Source organism: Opisthorchis viverrini, assembly GCF_000715545.1.
Source record: "Opisthorchis viverrini unplaced genomic scaffold opera_v5_2, whole genome shotgun sequence".
NCBI lineage: Eukaryota > Metazoa > Platyhelminthes > Trematoda > Opisthorchiida > Opisthorchiidae > Opisthorchis > Opisthorchis viverrini.
This window is the reverse complement of record NW_008751658.1, coordinates 2,762,096-2,781,948: the sequence shown is the minus strand read 5'-3', so window position 1 is coordinate 2,781,948 and position 19,853 is coordinate 2,762,096. Positions and strand designations below refer to the sequence as shown.

The 19,853-nt window shown below is 44.2% G+C and overlaps 1 protein-coding gene across 1 annotated transcript; it reads right to left on the bottom strand.

Annotated features, from left to right (window-relative positions):
- Positions 1-2,693: 2,693 nt before the first annotated feature.
- T265_12486 (hypothetical protein) lies at positions 2,694-18,774 on the bottom strand (the record flags this gene model as incomplete). The annotated part of the gene is made up of 13 exons (XM_009164010.1): positions 2,694-2,808; positions 3,410-3,467; positions 4,202-4,346; positions 4,664-4,767; positions 7,906-8,117; positions 9,608-9,847; positions 11,504-11,936; positions 12,119-12,336; positions 15,240-15,512; positions 17,631-18,260; positions 18,296-18,595; positions 18,631-18,699; positions 18,735-18,774. Coding segments are annotated over 13 exons (2,835 nt in total), but the record flags the coding sequence as incomplete, so codon positions are not given.
- Between the last annotated feature and the right edge of the window lie 1,079 nt (positions 18,775-19,853).

The window sequence follows — 19,853 nt, the reverse complement described above, 5'->3', positions numbered from 1 at the left end:
GTTACATTCACATCCTACCAACCAGACGAATAAAACACTACAAGTGTGAAACAAGACGGAAGCATAAATAAAATACAATGTCAAGTGTCCAAACTATATGAACTAAGCATATGCCTTTCAATAAATCCACGGCACTTGCAAGTCCCCTTCAGTGTGTACTACACTTGGCCAACGGTATAAATTTCACCGGTGATATGCAGATTGCTGCAGCGATTATTGGTCACAACGAATCAAGCCTAACCATACATTCGGTCACAAAACGGACTGAAGTTAGCTTGAAACGCACTCGAGGAGAAGGGAAGACATGGTAGATAGTAGCAGACAATAGATTTGGTGTCTTGCTCCTTCGATATCGCTTGATGAACAAACGCTTGTTGAATAAGATATCGTACGGGATATGATGGCGGTGACGTTAAGAGGCTGTGATTAGATTCACTATTACGTAAGCCGAACATATGTTTCGCATTTTGTGCCCCGAGAGGGCACAAAACAGACAGAAGAAACGCGGTATTTATCCACAGTCTATAGAGTGCACACTGCGGATTATGAAATGACGCATGCAGATCTCTGTTCCGTTTTGTCAAATTTTATCGGCATTAGCTGTAGTTTGGAATCAATAGCAATACTTAGACCAACTAACCACGTTTTTTCCAGAACCAAAGGGCACAGATAGAAAACTAAAGCGAGCAAAAATCTACCCGGGTCTTCTAACCATACGTACGAGATATGCTCTCGTCCTTTGTGCTAGAAAGGCATGCTCACCGTTGAGTTTTTGGAATGCCATGCGTAAGCGCATCAAAACCGTTGGAGTGCAACCGGCGTGTGAAATCCTATGTAAGCGGAGTTCATATTCTTCCTCATGGGAGAACATTAGTTTGGTGATCAGCGAGTTAGGAAAAGATTTATCTACGCTTAAGAGATTTTCGTGACAAGGCGTTGAATAAGTCTGAACTCCCACTGAGTCCATAAAATCGAAAAATCGTTCACCTGTAGCACCCTTTCGGTACCTAACTGTCACCCCAACCGAAGGAAGCACGAGGGTTGGGATGCCGCCAGGTTGCTCGAGCATAAACAGAAGTCGTGAAGCAGAGGTCCGGTTCAAACCACGGACCTTCCGGTCAGCAAACTCGCGCTCTAACTACTGAGCAATCCCGCCCCCACTAGGCCTATTTATGTGTACTGACCGAAACCTAAGGCCGACGGTTTACTTGGCACTGCTTCGCAGGGGACTTTTGTATGTGGGCCCTCATGTCGAAGCCATTAACATCAGCGGTAAACACATTCAATTCTGACATTTCGAAAGACATGGGAAGCCTTGTGGCTGGAACGGTTGTACTTAATATGTTTATGCAGGTATGTAGTGTTTTTCTAACACGGAGTCGATGCTCCACATAATCATAGGAACAAAATAAGGCTGGGATTCTAGGGACTTGGGGCGCGCTAATAGAGAACTGCATATGAGAAATAGTGGAGTTTAAATGATATGTACAGTGCATTGCTGCGCATTCGTTTCATCTTCCAGTACGTCGTGCCTCTGATGGGGACGAAAGTGCTATTCCGTGACTGTGTTGCGTAATACTAGGTATATTGATTTGGCATGGATGCGACTAGCAAGTGATACAGATGACTAGTCCCCAGTGGCATAAACTGCGCTTCAAATATTTATTCTTGCTCAGGTTGTTTCGGTTGTGCAGAACTGGCCAAGTAGCCTCTTGAATTAAACATCCGAGGTTATCATAACAAAATTTATATCGTTCCACGACGGCATCGGTAAGGCCGTTTTTTGGATCCAACTAAACCTTTAATCTCAAACTGATGAGGTTTGGTGTCATCATCCTAGATTCTAAGCCTAGATGATGCTGCAAGCGGTACATGAAAACTGTGTTGAATGCGGGGAACGAGAATGACTGTGGCGAAAATTCCAACTAAATGCCTGTGAATCAAGCAAATAAGGATAGCTACAACCAATCGGACAAACTGACCGAAGAACAAGAACATACACGTGACACACATGATTGAATCAAAGTGCACTGTCCGGTTTTTATCTTGGATTAGTATCTGGTTGGAGAATGTCATTTTGGTATAGGTCCGCAGCACTAGGTGCGTAAGTTTGTGAGCCTACCGTGCCCAGGTGTTGGCAACCCAATGAACCCTAAAAACACTAAATGAAAACGGGACTCTCTTTCGCCTATCCAGTCAGATGTCACATCACCTAAGTAAAAATCTGAATAAAGTAGCATATTTGTAGGCTCCCTCTAGCCGTACGTCCCCGCTGCAATCCATCCAAATACAGAAAAGCTATTTAATCATCCACTGTGAAACATTCTTCTTGGAAACCGGCAATCTTTATGAGAATACGCATCGAAGGTCTTCCCTTAGCCTCTCTTATGAATTCCTCCATCCGCAGTAGCTAAATCCCAATTTCCTACAGGGCTCGTCATTCTGTTCCCGAGGAATGATCAGTCACATGATCATTTGTCCAGGGGCAAGACACCCGGAATCAGCGTCCATCACGTCGAATGGAATGGTGCCGCGGATCGATTCGCAGCAGAAGACCCCTCCAAATCCATTGCAGACAAATTATGCTTACAAAGAGCAAGGTAATGAGGTCGCATTTTCAGCATTTGAATATGGAACTACAGAGGAAATTCCAAATAGATTAATTGATAGAAAACTCTGGATAATCAGACACAGGATTATATTCGTGATTCTTCCACAAACCACTGAAAGACAGCAAGGTACAGAAGGTGAAGACAGAAGAGTTAGTAATCAAGTATCGATAAGACGGTTCCTTTTCGATGGTAATACCTGAAAAGTGAAAAAAAGCTTAAGAAAGCGGCAACATCATGAAGCAAGCCTAACAGCACCACTCTGCAAGGCAACACATTTATTTAAATCAAAACGAACGGTTTGGTTCGGTGGTACTGTTACGACATCAGCTCCCCTACCAGTCAATACGTCCAATTGATAACATTTTTACACATCTATTAATTCCCATTTTCAATCATACATCGAATGATGCAGGAGCGCTTGATGCCGGTGAAAACACTCACGTCAATAAAAGCTCTATATACCCAGGGGGCAAACTTCCAACCGACTGGTGCTTATCTCGTGCCTGAAACCCGTTCTTTCGGATCACCGTAGAGAACTATGCTTTCGCATTCGTTATTACCGGAGGAAAAATCGCCGTTCTATGGTCAACGACTCGTTCATGCGTTTACACCGAAACCCCGACCCAGGCCAGTAATAGACCTCTGATGTAGCTAGTTATGCAGGTCGTATGACAACTACTGCCCACATCACTTATCAGTACACCAAATCCCAACGGGTAGTTGAGCAGTGTGTCAATGATTATGCACCAAAACATTCTTCATTCGACTTGGCATTCTAAGCCCATTTTTATACGTACATATTGGAAATTCTGGACCAACTGACTGGTGATCTACAGGCAACAAAGAGGACGGATTCTAAGGGGATCTCTTTTAATGAGGGTTTCCACTACGGTCACGCTCCTATACCGTAACCATACTTGGGGCTTACCGACTGGTTTGTATATTGTGATGTCGATTAACGTGGAACTCAGGTGCAGACGGGTGATGCAGAGTGGCGCCCAAAGTAGTTCGGTTGATAGAAGGCTCGTTCTGTAAGCAGGCGGCCGCGAACGCCAATCCGTCCAGGGGTTTTGTCTTCTTGCTTACAGACTCGGGATTTCGCATATTCCCGTCTCTCCTCTATCAACCAGTGTGAATACTGAAACCAAGACTGATATCACTTATACCCATAGTTCATGACCAGGTTCGTCCTACATTTGGAAAGTTGAACCACATAGCAGGAAGTGGAACTATGCCACGGGTCAGCAGGTTAAACAATAGTTTGCTCCGTTAGACAGTCCTAGGCATTCAGTGTTCTGAAATTTTCCCACCAAATTTGTGCTGCGTGTTGCGTGGACCCCATGCATCTCTCAGTGCCATACATTGTACAAAGAGCGAAACGGTTGTATTATAGGCGGATGGGTCCACCTGACCACCCCTCAATCCGACATAACCAAGGGATAAAACCACCCACTACAGTAAAGTCAAGGAATGAGTGTGCTACCACATCGTATGTACCATCAGCGAAATTCTATCTCTCCCAAATATGCACACAATACACAAGATGACAGTTAGAAAAACTACTATGATAGGGAGAAGAGAGTACTTACCGCTGTAACGGTTCCACCAGCGACGGATTCACCCCCAACGCGTAACATAAACCGGCCAAGGGACTTGCATCTTTCATAAACTTCTAAGCATACAGGACGATCAAGAGTAATCTCTACGTCTGCTGTGCAGTTACCTAGTAGGCACCTGTTATAAAAAAGCAAGCAAATACAACCAAATAGTCATGGAGCAGGCCTAATTTATGTCTGCTACACAGGCGGAAAAACAAACGTCCTAAGGCAGAAATCAGATATCTCAAGATAAAGGGGATTCGCTTCAGATTAATCCAATGAACCGTGTGCGGACGATTAAAATCAACATTGCTGTACACGAAAGGGTGACACGTCATGAAAAAAGCATATGCATAGACGTTTGATATGGACAGCAACAAGTAAATTCAAGTGCAAACTTCGAGGTTGCACCTGAACTGAACAGAGAGCATTCTACCGCTAGTTCCTTCTTACCTTGGTTTCTTCACCGTCTTTTCCATCTTATTCTCCCTATGAGTCATTGATTTTAGTTTGGATATGTTGGCCGATACACTGGTGCAGTGATAATAAAAGATGACCTGGAAAAGAGAACAGCGGAAAAAACGAATAAGCTTGACGAACTCGGGTCAGATAGTTGATTAGAATGGAACCGTCAAACAGTTGAAACAACCAGACCAAGCCAGTGAACAAACAATATGGTCAACCAGCGCATGAATGAGAATAGGAATACGGCAGTAGCGCTTTTGAACGAAGTAGTATGGGACGATCGCCCAAAACCCATGGACAGTACACTACCGGTTTCGCTCCGTTTGGGTGTCTTTAGGTAGCTGTAGGCCCCAAAAACTGAGGAAAGCAGACTCCGGCTTGAAGAGAAGTTTGATCGACTTTCTACTTCAAAGATCACATGAATGATGAAACTGCCGGAGCTGGAGACCCGACAGAGTCCCTCGTGATCAATACCACATTGATTTTTTTTCGCGGAAAACAGGATGACTAGAGGTTCAGCTGCGAAGGCATTATTTTGTTTTTGAAATGAGTAGTATGGGACAATTGCTCAAAATCCACAGACAGCGAACTACCGGTTTCGCCATTTCAGCTCTCGGAGACTACGTCTGTCTGATGAGCTCCAAACGGAGTGAAATCCGTAGTGGGGTGTCAACGACAGACGGGTCGTTGACAGACATTTCTGTACCATCTATACACGCTTCAGTGGGATGCTGTTTATACCATTAAGTTAGTACTTTATCCTGAATAGCATTCGTCAATAAACTAAGTAATACAATCAAATGGTCGAACAAAGGTTTCAGCACATAACGAACTTGGGTGGTATTCACATGGCGCGCAATGAGCAGCCCACGATAGCATTTTGGAAATAGGTTCTAGTTACCACAGACAATTCACGACAACTCACTATGACTAGGCACGCAAGAAGGAATGAAACGACGTTATGAAAAAAACGCTGGAGGACTCACTAGTTCAGGTTACATGATTAGTGTGCGGTCTCAGCTGAACGGCTGAGTAATTCGCACCGTGTGGATGAGGGTGAACATAATGAAAGACGGGTAACCCCCTAACGACAACCCAATGAGGTAAGTAGTGCCTCGACTGATTGCCCACACGGAGGACGTACGCAACCTACTACGACCGACTCCAAGTTTAGCTTCTCCGATACCACTTCGTTACCCCAAAGATAGCGCAGTAATGCAGTAGTAATCAAATACATTCAACTGCTTAAATGGCTTCACGAATGCTGAATAGTGCATAGACGGCGTACCATTACAGGTGAACGTCTGTGTCAGTGTCATTCGCGCAGTAATGCAGTAGTAATCAAATACATCCAACTGCTTGAATGGCTTCACAGATGCTGAATAGTGCGTAGACGGCGGACCATTATAGGTGAACGTCTGTGTCAGTGTCATTGTCAGCTGGAATGAGCTGCGTAAACTTTAGCCTTGTAGCACGTGAACGCCAACCGCCCGAACCGTTGTCCAGTTTCGAGCACTCTGTGTGCCTGTTCAGCCACATGAACCATGATAATGCTTGTGCAGTTGAGGGAAGAATTTAGGTCAGACTTGTCATAACTCCACATATGTTACGCGACAACGACCCAGGAAATGAGGATTAATTTACGATGGGGTTAACTCCAAACAGTTAGTTTCCGCTGACCATATTTATTCGAGAGAAATGAAAGATCGCTGCATATTTCGAATGTTCGCCAGAAGCTCTTAAACAACAATGTGGAAACGATATTCGACGTAGCTTACGAAAAGATGTTCGTATCGATTAAGCAAAAAAAAATTGAAAACCGGAGGTATGCGAGTACTTAAGTATCACATCCTATGAGGCCCTTGATATATATTCCCACAAACGGTGGTGCAAGCTGCACTGTTTGTGGCACGATCGACTTTGTTTCCTGAAAATCAGACAACTCATTCCGTTTGCGCTTCAAGTGACTCGATCCACATTTTTACTTTTCCCAACCTACATTCCAAGTTTCAGCTACCTCCATTTCCGCCAAACTTAAGTGTGCGCGCACCAATAACATGTCTGGGGCAATGACAAGTTTCAGACCCACTCTATAAAAACGTGGGCAAGACGGGCAAATACGGTCAAAGAATGAAATCAGTGGAGAGAATGTGCTTCCATACAGAATACAGAACGAATCGGTCACAAATAGCTGAATTTCAGAGGACAGACTGCCTCCCAAAACAGGTGCTTCTCAGAATAGAGACGCCTAGTTGTTTTGTGTGTTCGCCATCTCATACTGAACACTGCGGTTTTGGGTGAGGGTGGTTATGCTGGGAACCCATTCAAAAGCTATCGGTCTCGGCAAATTTGTAAATACCAATCATTATCTTGAAGATCGGCTGAAATAAGTCGAATAAGAATCCAATGAAAACCTCAGTTGCTACCCTTGGATGAATGGGATGTACTAACTCACTATCAAACCATTTTTACTCTAGTAAACTGAATCAGGATAGATAAACGCAAACAACACATCAAAATTATCCAGGTTAGTGAAACAAGTCCGGTATCGGGGAGTAACTGCCGTAATTTCGAGACGTTTCTTTAGCCCACTCACGAAACTCACACAGGGCATAGATGTGATGAATCCGTGTGAACAAACGCGTGATTTCCTTCAGTAGCTTGGAGGTCGTAGAAGTATTTAGCAGAGAACATAGCACGTCCATCATCCTTTTCCTGTGATGATTTCACCGCCGTGTTGGTGATAGATGTGGGCCAGTCACCTGGTTTGACTACAATCCCAGGGTATGAACTTGGCACAGGTGTGACAAACAGATACATTGATGTGTCTGCATAAATTCTGTAGCTTACACGGCGTTATGATAAGAGAGCGGGATCTATGTTAGCCGGTTCATCTTCATTCATGAGTGAATCACGACTTTGAAATCTATAAGCCTAGCCTGGCTAGACCGTCCCGTTAGCACATAGTGCGAAACCTGAGAATTCACCCGGCTACCAAACCACTTTGAATCAAACCCTGAAGCCTTCCTATATCCCTTCAATAGACCAGACCATCGGCCATCAGTTATTTGACTCTCAATGCTCCGTCCCCCTACCCTGTGTTACGCATGCAGAGCGCGTCAAATTAGATTTGTTTGTCTTATCCACGTCTGCATCGAATGAGATAGCAAAAAAACTTAGCATAGCGCGGGAAAAAGGGCACTTTATCTTAAAAATCATCCAATATCTACCGGGTAGCCTCTAGTGATCGGTTGAGGTACAGCGAACACCAGGATCTTTGCCTGAATGCGACTGGCAAGTGGAACTGGATTGTCTGGGTCTGTGATGACGTCACCAGGAACCAGTGACTGGGAAGGGTCGATACCCTGAAGTATGAGAGCAACTTGATCGCCTGCAAAGGCACACTTGACAATCTGATCAAGAAGGTTGGCACTTGAATCACCTGAAACGGGTAAAACCAGTGATAAAACGCAAATAAAGTCAGCAATCTAGCACACGTGCAAGGAGCACATTTTATGAGGTCTGAAGAACAACATAATTCGGTTCCTACGGCAAATTGAAAGCAGCTTCGAAACACAAACCAGAAGCAGTGTACCAGTCCGATTTAGGGCCTTCTTTTAGTTGAGGGCAATTAACACCAGAAGCAAGGAAAAAATGCAACATGACATTCCATCGGACGAATTTAGCCTTAAAAACATTTCAGCCATAAGGTTCGTATGAATGTACATAGGTTGGAGAACTACCCATCTACTACGCCGTGAGTGGGTATCTTAGTTATCTGAAACCAACGATGGATCAATTCGCTCACAAGAATTCAAAATCCATTGCATCGTGTTTTGACAACAAGGTGTCTCGTTTAGTTTGCAGTGATCCGAAGACGGTTTGGAAGGGCAGACCCAAAGACCCAACCCCATCGACACCAACATGCCGCTTCTTCGGGTATCAGTGATCAGTTTAAGTGAACTTGAAGTGAAAGATTACGGGATTGCCACTGTCTCATGTAGCAATGCGGCGAGATGGCTCAGTGGTTAGAGCGAGAATTTACTGATCGGAAGGTCCTTGGTTCGAATCCGATCTCTGCCGCTCGACTTCCCCTGTCCAGGCATTGGCAGACTGGTAGTATCCCGGTGCTTCCCTCTGGTGGCATGACGGTTGGCCACGAAAAGGGTGCTACAGCTAAACGATTTTTTTCATGTATGAATGATGGATCCGCGGTCTTTTGTTTTTAAGCCACAAGTCACGTAACCACTAATGGAAGTGGACTTAGCGTAAATTACTCCGGGGGAGAACACTATCCGGAGACGTTTTCACGCGCTATAGGCGGGGCAGAATCACAGGGGGAAGTAAAATGTGCCAAAAATGATGACTTATTCGGCGCTACCACGAACGCATGTTATCATAAAAACAGAAAGCAACATAGAAAACAATCCCGAAGATGAGCCTGATTAACCCTGTATACACAAAACGATCCTCTTGGCTCTTTTTCACCACCGAGCTGTATCCACTGGTTCAACCACAACTTCCCTGAATATTTAAATGGCACCGGGTTCGAAGAGAACCACCCATTTTTGTTTGAAAGACGACTATCGAAGCTAGGCATAATCGACTAATACACATGTCCTTCAAACTCGTGCTAGGGTTCAGGCTACGTCAAAGTAGGCAACGAAGTATGTGGTTGAACACTGTCGTTGATGCGGGCAACGTTTAGAGAAACTACACTAGACACAGATAAACACGATATGCTCAGGGATGCTTGACGTAATGGCCACGGTGGCTTATATAAATAAGTTAAATTCCCTTAAGATGATTACTCTATACGTAGTGTGTTCTTTCGTGTTAAGGACTGCACCGTAGTGATGGTTAGATGGTGAATTCAAACAAAAAGAACATCAAATGAGAAGGGAGCTGTTGTTGTCTAGCAAAACTACTCACTTTCCACTGGCTCTGAACCGCTGCGCACGTTACATAGAGAGCGAATGGATTTTACAGTCGCAGATAGGGCACTCGGTTGACAGAATACCTTACTGGTGTTGAGTCCAACACCTGCAGACACTCCACCAGAAATTACACGGCCAGCCACAGCAGGGACACCCAAACCAGCCGGCTTGAAGATATCACTGACGACAAAACGGAACGGTCCGTCGATCGTCCGATCGGGAGAAGGCAATGAGTCTGAAAATGAAGGAAACCGCTTATGGAAACTGCAGTCAGCTGGTCGTTTTCTTAACAATAAATAGGTAGGCAAATAAACAAATGAACACAATAGTTGACAATGATAACAGTCGTTTAGCTGCAACGCCCTTTAGGTGCCTAACCACCATGCCACTTGACGAACACACGAGAGCTGAGATACTATCAAGTTTCCAAAGCCAAGAAAGGAGTTGTCGAGATATCGGTGTTGGATTCGAACCACGGACTTTCTGATCAATAAGCTCACGGTTTAACCACTAAGCTATCTTGATCTCAAATCACTACAACATAAATAGGAGATACCTATATACACAGAATTTTCAGGTCCATAAGTGAATATGTAACCACATTTGGAAAGATTTTGAGCGCTGATGCATTCAGCGGCAGCATACCTCAAGGGATGTACGTCAAGTCAAACTTAATAAAAGAAACTGAACACAGTTCTGGACTTTTATAAATGCACAGCCTACAAACTGATATAGACCAAAGTTACAGGCACTCAGCAATCATACTTTGCGTTCAAACAATTAAATCAAGATTGGCAGTGTCCAAAACGGAAGCTATCAGCGAATCAGGGAGAAGGCCACATCAGTATCAGGAACAGAAATGAATCCGCTCTCGAAGAAAAAGCTTTTCAAGAAGCCTCAGACCTTGAGTCTTTTGATCAGGTTGACGAAGTGAGTAAACAAAGTGTGAAATATGGTGGACGATAATCGATAAGGTCCCACCCATGCATCTACGTGAGCACGGTTCTAGAAAACCAATAAAATTTTGAAACAAATCCCGGTAGGTACAAGGCGACAAGATTGGACCAGCTTAACACATGTTGAACTTCTTCCAGCTTGTCATGTTACTCCCACTATCAGTGACAAACCTGCAAACTTACTCAAATCCCATCTCAAGGGTAATTATCAAAATAGAAAGCTGCCTCCGAGAACAATCATCCAGATGGTGGACCACTTGATCAGGGGTCAAATTTATCAAAAATAAACATCAACCAACCCAGGTGACTCAAGTTCAAGGGACTTTCAAAAGATCGCATTGAATATAAGTGGGCCATTTTCGCTGTATTAACATTCTACAGTCCATCCGGATATTTCGTGGTCCGGAAAGCCAAGAAAACTTTCAAGCTTATCGTGTCATCAAGTACAGTGACCCAATGCAACCGGATATGAGACCACAGCTAATGGGGAAAGCACTCTCAGAATCCAACTACTGTGAAGACTGCGGTGAATACAGCCCTACTAGGCTTGGTGAAACGAGATCCGTTTGTTAGACAATGGGGTCCGTTAGTATCTTTTCATTACCAATGGCAGAATAAATCCTCCCCCTGTACATACTGTAAACTACTTCGCAACACGAGAGTTAGCCAAGCGAACTCACCAGAATTAGGCGGGATACAGGGAAAAGGCTACTCAGCTAGTAACCTCTTACCCTGAGGCGAGCCCTAATCGAGTATGTATTTAACTGCCGTTCAGGAGATGCAGAGACCTTGCTATTGTTTTACTGGCAACAAGAAGAATGATCAGCACGTTCTGACGCCGAACACTATTTCCCTAAAAGCTTCATCACATTTCACCAAAAACTTCACGAGGAACACAGTATTTTAGGCTTCATCTATGGGCTTGTGTAACTCACCAATAATATCGACCAGAGAGGGTCCATCATACCAACTTCGCAGCCTTTCTTCGCCGGCCTGATCGCTATCTTTGCCAAGTACAGCCGAACCTGTTGGAAGTAAGTTCACACCAGTCAAACCTGAAACTGGACAGAATATGGTGCCGGGTAAGTTCAGGCCTTTCAAAAATCCATTCATCTGAGTTTTGATTGCATCGTAACGTTCCTGCTTCCATTCGACGGTGTCCATTTTATTCACCGCAACAATGAGGCGCGAAACCCCTAGAAGACGCGCCAACCGAGCGTGTTCTCGAGTCTGGCCACCCACGCCAAATCCGGTTTCAAATTCCCCATTGGTCGCGTTGACGACTAACAGGGCAGCATCCGCCTGAGATGCACCACCGATCACACGAGGGACGAAGTCCTTGTGTCCAGGGGCGTCCATCAACGCTATCTGTGCAACAGACGAAAAAAGGAAACATCCTAAGGGAGAACCTGATACTAGCGGTCCTAACAACAGCCTATTTATAAATAACAATTTTACTGGTAGCGCAGTATCAATGATCGTGTTAACCGGTATTGCTCATCAACCTTAATACACTTAACAGCTTACAAGAAGTAATTCTAAAAACATACTCTTTTAGTGGCAGTCTCAAAAGAGGTCTGCGCAATATCCATGGTCACACCACGCATGCGCTCTTCAGCGGTTTGATCCAGGACCCAGGCATATGCGAAGGAAGCTTTGCCTAACTTTTGAGCCTCCCATCGATATTTCGACAGCTGTTTCCCGGAAACATTTCCCAACTGACAAAGCATATTCCCCATTAAGGTGCTTTTACCAGCATCGACGTGGCCTGCAAAGCAAAAAGCAGAAGGAATAATCCGAAAGCAGAAAGAGGATTGCAAGGAGAGGTAGCCAGTGGGGACATAAACACAAGCGCCAAGAACCCAGGATCTTGAAGTGATCTAAGATTAACCTAAGCCTTGATGGAGTTCCACAGGAGTGTGGTACAATCGATTGCATGACGCTCAATTAAGCGAAAATTCACTGGAGCCTTTCGCTAACCGGTTTCTTATTGATTAGAATGACAACTGGACTTACGCATTCGACTGTTTCTACGTTCTCGTTTCTACATTTGTACATCATGCTGCTCAATCCCAGCTAATATAAAACGAACGCGTGTCATTTTATATTTCGCTGTTTATTTACTCAGTACCACGAATCAAGATGGTGACAACAGTAATCCGCAGTTTTCCGTGTAGCCGAATAACTCGGAAGTGCCGTAGTAGCTCTCTTGTGAGAGAAAGCCCTGAGCCAGGTGGCCCTCAAAGTAAGGGATGTTAGAAACCTCATTCAGTAGACTATGTAAAATCCGTTAAAGTTGGTCCCTAATTCGTGGAAGAGAAATGAGCTATTCAACATTACTTGAAGGTGCGCAAATGAAACGCCCCTAGTCAGCAAAGTAACGCAGCGAAGGTAGGTATCCGAGGCAACTGTGAAAAATGCATTTTCGTTCGAAACAACACAGGTTACATGTTTTCACTGAGAAAGATCGGATTCAGTGATGAAGAATGCTTGACAGCATAGCAAACTCTACATAGAGTGAAGCACTTTCGCAACAAATGCTTCGTCACAGCCAGCACTTTTCAGCTTTGCCGAAGACCATGTACATGGTGTAAACATCGTCATTAAAACCAATTTTCCTACGAGTTTCGTTCGCTAGGATAATTCAATGTCCTACTTAACAAACCGCCTCCGTTAGAACGGAACTCAGTTCTAATAACTTGAAAGTGGTAACCCAGGAGGATAAGAAAGAAGGTGTCGAAAGCGCAACAAACTGAAACAGGGAGCTAGGGAAATGCCTGTTGTTACACTTCGGCGACGCTTTGAGTGCTCACTACGATTCGGTCCGGCAGTTGTAGTTTGTTACAACATCCAACGGTCAGAAAAATCTAATTTAACTAAGAATGACTTGCGACCGGATATTTTTGGAAGATCAGTCTGATGATTCCAGGAATTATCGTGACCTCCCACCTGCACTGATCGAAAAGGAAGTGAATTCTATTGTTAGCGCTTGTCCGATCCGTTTGCCTGAATTTGGGAAAAGGAGTATCCCAGACAGTGCCCATTTTTGGAATAGGGTCTCATAGTGAGTGGCCAACCACAGCTTGACACCGGTAGTAACGAGACTGTTGGCGTCATTTCATCGCATTATGGTGGCTCATAAAACACCAACTTGAAAGCATCAAGTGGGATTTTGGCCTGGTATGGGTTGCGTTGACCAAATCTTCACACTACGTCACATGCTAACACAACGCCGTACGTACAAGCAACCAAAAATTTTAGTACTCCTGGATTTCCAAAGCGTATTCGACTCGGTTGACCGGTGTGGGAAACATGTGATCATAATAAGTTCTTTGTATTCCCAGGCTTCCGAGCGTGTGAAAGTATATGGAGAGCTCTCTAAAAGCTTCAGTACACAAAGCGGTGTCCCTCACGGGTGCCCACTCTTTCCATTCCTATTTGATTTTGTGATCGATAAAAATGAAGAGACCGGCGCTGGAAGGTCCTCAAACCTCTGGTGTTGAAATAGCCTCTGATGAAAACCTTGTCGATCTGGAATACGCAGGCGACGTCGTTCTCATTTTCGAGAAGAACCTACTGGTGTTCATGGATGAATTGATCAAAGTCATCTCGTCCTTTGATATGCGCTTTCCATCCACAAAGTGTATGGTGATGCTTCTGGACGTGCATCAATCGAACACGCAACTTACAATCCAAAAAGGGACACGAGAAGTTGTTAAGTGCTTCAGATGTTGTATTCATCATCATCATCATCATCATCATCATCATCATCATCAATGACAGCAACGTTGGCACTGATGCTTCACTGCCGTACTGTATTAGTTGTATTAGTTATATTAGTTCTGGTTGTAGTGTGACAGATGATGTCAATACACAAAGCTGTACGGCTTGGATGGCGTGAAACATCGGACGGCAGTGAAGCACCGGTATTGAACACTGTTGTCATGCTGTCAATGATGATGATGATGGATGGCGTTTATTAATTTGCGACAATTATGGCGTCTCAAAGGGCATGTTAATCAGATCATAGTACGGGCTGGTTTGTTGTATGGCTCTGAGACTTTGCCTATTCAAGCAGCGAAGCTGAGGAGTGTTCAACAACTGCTGTTTGAGGACTATAGTTCATGTGGGTTGTTGTCAGCGAATGCGGAACGAGGTAGTTAGAAAGCGAGTTTTCGGTTGTGCGAAGGAGACTTCCATTGAAGAATGTGTCCGGCGCCAGAATCGGCGTTGGTTAGGCCATGTATTGCGTATGCCAAATAGAGAGCTGTTTTTCGTGCTCAGCTCAAAGTGGCGGAAGCAGAGAAGTGGCCAATTCTTGACCTAACAAGCGGGTCTGAAAAAGATTGCGGAACGTTTGGGTGCTGTCGGTGATACTCAGGATGGGGCCCGTGTGATCCCCAGTGAACCCGGTTGGAGACGTTGCAAGATATGTCTGTTAACCGATGCAAGTGGCGTTCTTGTCGTCAGTTTCTATCCAGATTGTCTGAATGAGTGTCAGGAAGTGTAGATACCTCGGGATGACTGCAATGGGCTAGCACTAAGTACCTTCACCGTCCACTTATATTTTTTTCACGATAAGGCTTTCAAATAAATAGGTGTTCAACACTGTCACGCCGTCACTGATGATGATAACGACTTATCGTGATGAACCGAAGACAAGTAACTTACCGACAACAATCAAATTAATAACCTCCTTCTCGGACGTATTCTTCCGGCGATCGAAGTACTCGGTTAAAAGGGGAGTACGGTCAATTGGCTTGCTGGGAGTGCCCGGCGTAGATAAAGCTAAGAAGGATCCCCGACTGGACATTGAACGTTCCTTTGGCTGTGGTGTAACGTCCAACTTTTGTGACAACGCTTGGGATAACTTTCCCACTTCTGGAGGTTCTCGGCTCTCAGATAAGATTGGCTTGTTGTCAACCTTGGTCGCCTCTTGAGTAGCTTATATGAATGAAACGTTTGAATGGAACATTAGTCTAAACGTTGAGAAAGCCCTAAACAGCTTCTGATAAAGCTTAAACGCCAATACATATTACAATAGACTGAGTGATAAATTCGGAAAGTTTTGAACGATTTCACAGTGGGATCTTTCTTCTGCATACATGTCCCACATTACATGAGTAAAGATACTAAAGTGTAGAAATGATCAGCACGTAACCACGTAACAACGCAATTGATTCTAAGTTAGTGTTCTGAGCGAAAAGGAAAATGGGGATGAAAATCCCATTTCCAGCTGAATCTCTTGTTTATGATATTCTTCAATTGAGTTTTCTGCACAAAGTGCGCTAGTCTACTGATCAAAGAGTATACACCGTTCCCTCATAAGTAGATTTTTCGAAATGCATACAAACTTGAGTTCAAGTAGAAAACAAATTTGGCGCAAAGTCGGGGATCGTGCCACCTGATGAGCCCCATTAGCGAAAACGGTCGTGGGATATCGAATAGTATTCAGGAACCTCAAGAGTATATTTCCGCAAAAGAAAATTGAACTTGTTCGGACCAACAGAAGCAAGTACAGTCTTCGGTACAACGATTTTTCGTTGGCATCGCTTAACTACAAGTGAACTAACCCTCCAGTTGTTTCAACTCGAACCGAACAACTGGAACCAATTCATTACGATTTTCACTTTCATGACGAACTTTTGATTTTCGTATACCAAAACTCTTTTCTTTGGATTTTACTTTCAAGCTGTAGTTTTAAGTTGGTGTACCTTCGGACATTGGTTATTACAAACAAATCAACTGAAATTGTGGTTGCATTAGCTGGGCCATGTATGAAGCAAATAAATGCTGGTGAGCCCGAACTTGAGTCTACAGCTTCCCCTATTTGACGCGGACTAACAAGAACAATTACGTCAGCACAGAGGGAGGACCGTTCAAACGTGACTGCTGTGTACAAAGTAACCCGAACGCAACTCAGCGGCCACCGACCACTTTTAATCAAGCAAATCGAAAGGCGATTCGCAAGATATTACAATTTCATCTTACCTGTTCGGCCCCGAAACTAGAGACGTGCTCTAGTGATATAACAATCTGTACAAACAATATACTGTATACCTCAACCTCTACAAACATACAATCCATTTTATTTCACCAAGAGTGGTTGAGCTTCCCATCGACATAATAGCATCAGGTATAAAATATCATAACTAATGATGTATCCTTGCTACAAAAAATGTTGCTAATTCCAAAAAACCTATGCTCCAATGTGATACTACAAACCAGTCAATGTGAGGACTCGGAGTTAACGATTGGCCGGTATAACAAGCCTTGAAAAGGACTTCCAATATGCATAAATCAACCATGAGTGCAGTGTTTTCCTCAAACTAAGCACAGAGGGAAGCACAGAGAGAAAACGTGTCGGGAACGGACTAACAACAGTGGTTTTCTAGATGTCCCATCATATCTGAACGGACCCAAATAAACGCTCTGAGAAACCAGCATGATAAAAGTGTCCGCGAGTCTATTCTTGTAATTACAGCGGATAACGGTCAGTGTAAATCCATTCGCCATGGGTTTTGTCTCCGAATAGCTGCATGAAACAGGTCTGTAGTTCGATGTCTAAGGGTGCACGTTTGGTCAAAGAGGATTGTCATAACATAGCCTTGTGGAATGTGAGATCGCAAGTATGAGCAATATACAACTCGGTTAACTTCCTTGACTACTGGCGAAAAGCCTGTTTACTGATTTATTTCAGCCACCATACCGAGTGTCTTTTAAGAATGAAGGATACGAAATGTAGTAACGTGGGTAGCCTGTGATAATCGCTTTGTTGGTAATATACAAACTGAAGCTTCTGAAAAACACCTTTGGACTAAGGTGAGGCATGTTTAACATTACTTGTGGTTCTAAGGGTCGAGTCGATAACAAGAAAAGTCACTAAGCAATCCATTGCACTCTGGAATAGTTTCACCAAGCCATCCACACGAAAGGCAAGCCAAACTCTGCTGTGAATTCGGCAAACAGACTAACAACCAAGCAGCGCATCCGAGCTACCAACATTCCACAATATTATCAAAGTGATGACTGTAAATAATCGATAGATGTGCATGTGCGTACCGATCGGTGGCCTCCTTTTCCGTGGTGCTGGGAGGGCAGACTTCAACCTCTGAGGAGGTCCCGTTGAATTGCAAGTAGCAAATATATTCGGCTCTGGAGTGCTGAACTGAAATGGCTTTCTATGGCCTGGCACAATCCAACCGGAATAGACAGAAAGAGAGCGAGATCGGACAAATACTGGCAATGCTCTCCACATCACCGTATCAACTAAGGATCCCCAGAAGGTGCTAGATGAGTGCTTAGATGACATAATCACACCAAGACTACTTGGACTTTTATAACCTAGCACATCTCTACTAGAAATGGAGAAGGGAGCTACAGTATGCTTTCGTTTTCCTGCTACCGTCTTAGACTCCAAAGGGCTGTACAGAGACGATCCCTGTTTGAGAAACTCCATGCTAGCTTTGGAGAACATGCCGGGTATCAAGCGTGCAGGAGTGGATAAAGGTGGATGCGCTGTAGGGTACGTTACGCTCTCAGGTGGACGATTAAAGTTTGAGTGTGAGGTCGAAGTTAGCCGTTCAAATTCATCGAACTCCATTTCTTCCAAATCCTCAAACGTGTTCGGGTTAAAGTCATCATAGTGGAGACTTCTGTCAAATCGGCCAGCTGGACCCAGCAGAGAATTCACTAGGGTGAAAAAAACAAACAATAGTCTGACATACCTGGTGTCATAAAATCAACGGGATCATCAAAGTGAGGCTCGCTGGGTTCTAAATCAGCCGAAACGCCATTGTCAGGCCTTCCTTCGTTGACATTCGAAACACCATTTGACCTAATTCGTCCAGTAACATCACCAGGAGAACAAACTAAGAAAAATGAAGTTCGAGGAGAGATCGAACCTTCCGGTTCTTGTATGTTTGCAGGAAAATCTTCCGAGGAAAAATGCAGGGACTCGGAACTGGGTCCAAAAAAAGCCAGCGAACGAGCTTTACGTTTCCTAGCATCGTACATGTATAACTCCGCTAAAAAATCTCGACCGACCAAGAGTGATTCAAACCTGTATTAGGTGAGATTGCGTAGTCATCATCCACTGAACTTGCTAATGTTTCATCGTACGTCGAGATATCTAAGAGTAGGATGAAACTGCACTCGTTCGTTTACCATCTAATCCTAGTTGCCGGATGTTCCTGTGACGCGCCATAAACTACAGGTCGCAGGTAAACTCAGGATGATACGGCAAATCCGAGATTGACCGAAAGCTCACTTGAGAGCAGTAAAACAGCTGTGGGGAACAGAAGATAAATCAGTTAGGTTACGCGAACATAGCAGTTAAGCCTTTTGCTTCTGTTCTGCTCGAACGGGTGTGGAAAGCTCGAGGCACACGAAAATAACCGAAGTTTTCTTCTGTCCCACTTACTTCAGTGCATCAGCTATAATCCATCCACCAAGAGTACGGTGGTTTCAGCTGTTACAGTTCAGGTCACGAGGAGTGGTAGAGCAGGGGATGTTTAGCCAGGCATTGGGGAAGAGCATAAGAGCTTAGTTCTTGCAGAACCGATCCGCTTTCATATTGCGTTACTAAGTCATGGATAGTGTGTTTCGCGATTTTTTCAGGACAGAAACTCCAGATGAGAAAACCGTTGCCTCACTGTCGTACAACCATGTCACTGTATTTGAAAAAAAGCTTTATAACAGAAAAACATTCGGAAGGGAGGGGAAATAGGGCTAAACTACCACAAACATCCAAGGTACATACACTTCCATCACTGTTAGATAATCCAAGCGGGAAATGACAGTATGAACGCCACTGACATCGGTTAGCCCTCATATCGTTCAGTATCTCAAAACAGGCACAGGGGGTCACGTGGACCCCATCCTGGAAGGCGAACAGCGCCAACATCACCAAAAGATTTCGTAACATCGTTCATTCCCTTTTGTCATGTCAGCCTCTGTCCATCTCTAGGTTCTCGGCACTTCTGAGCTGGGCGCCGAAAACAGCTGTCGTCTCGGCAGGCGGCAACGCAGTCTAGTTCAGTCACCTTAGCTTGCAATGTTGGATGCATTTTGATGGAAATAGTCTATGCTTTACTAAAAACCAGTATCCTGATCAATTCACTGAGAATTTACCAGCTCCAACCAATTCCACCCATACTTTTGAGACAACAATGTTCAGAAACCAGAAAATGTATCATGTCCTCCCCCAAAGTGACCAAGTCATTCAGCTGTAAGACAATACATTCCGCATTATAGGGTGATAGACACATTCTTGGAGATACAGTG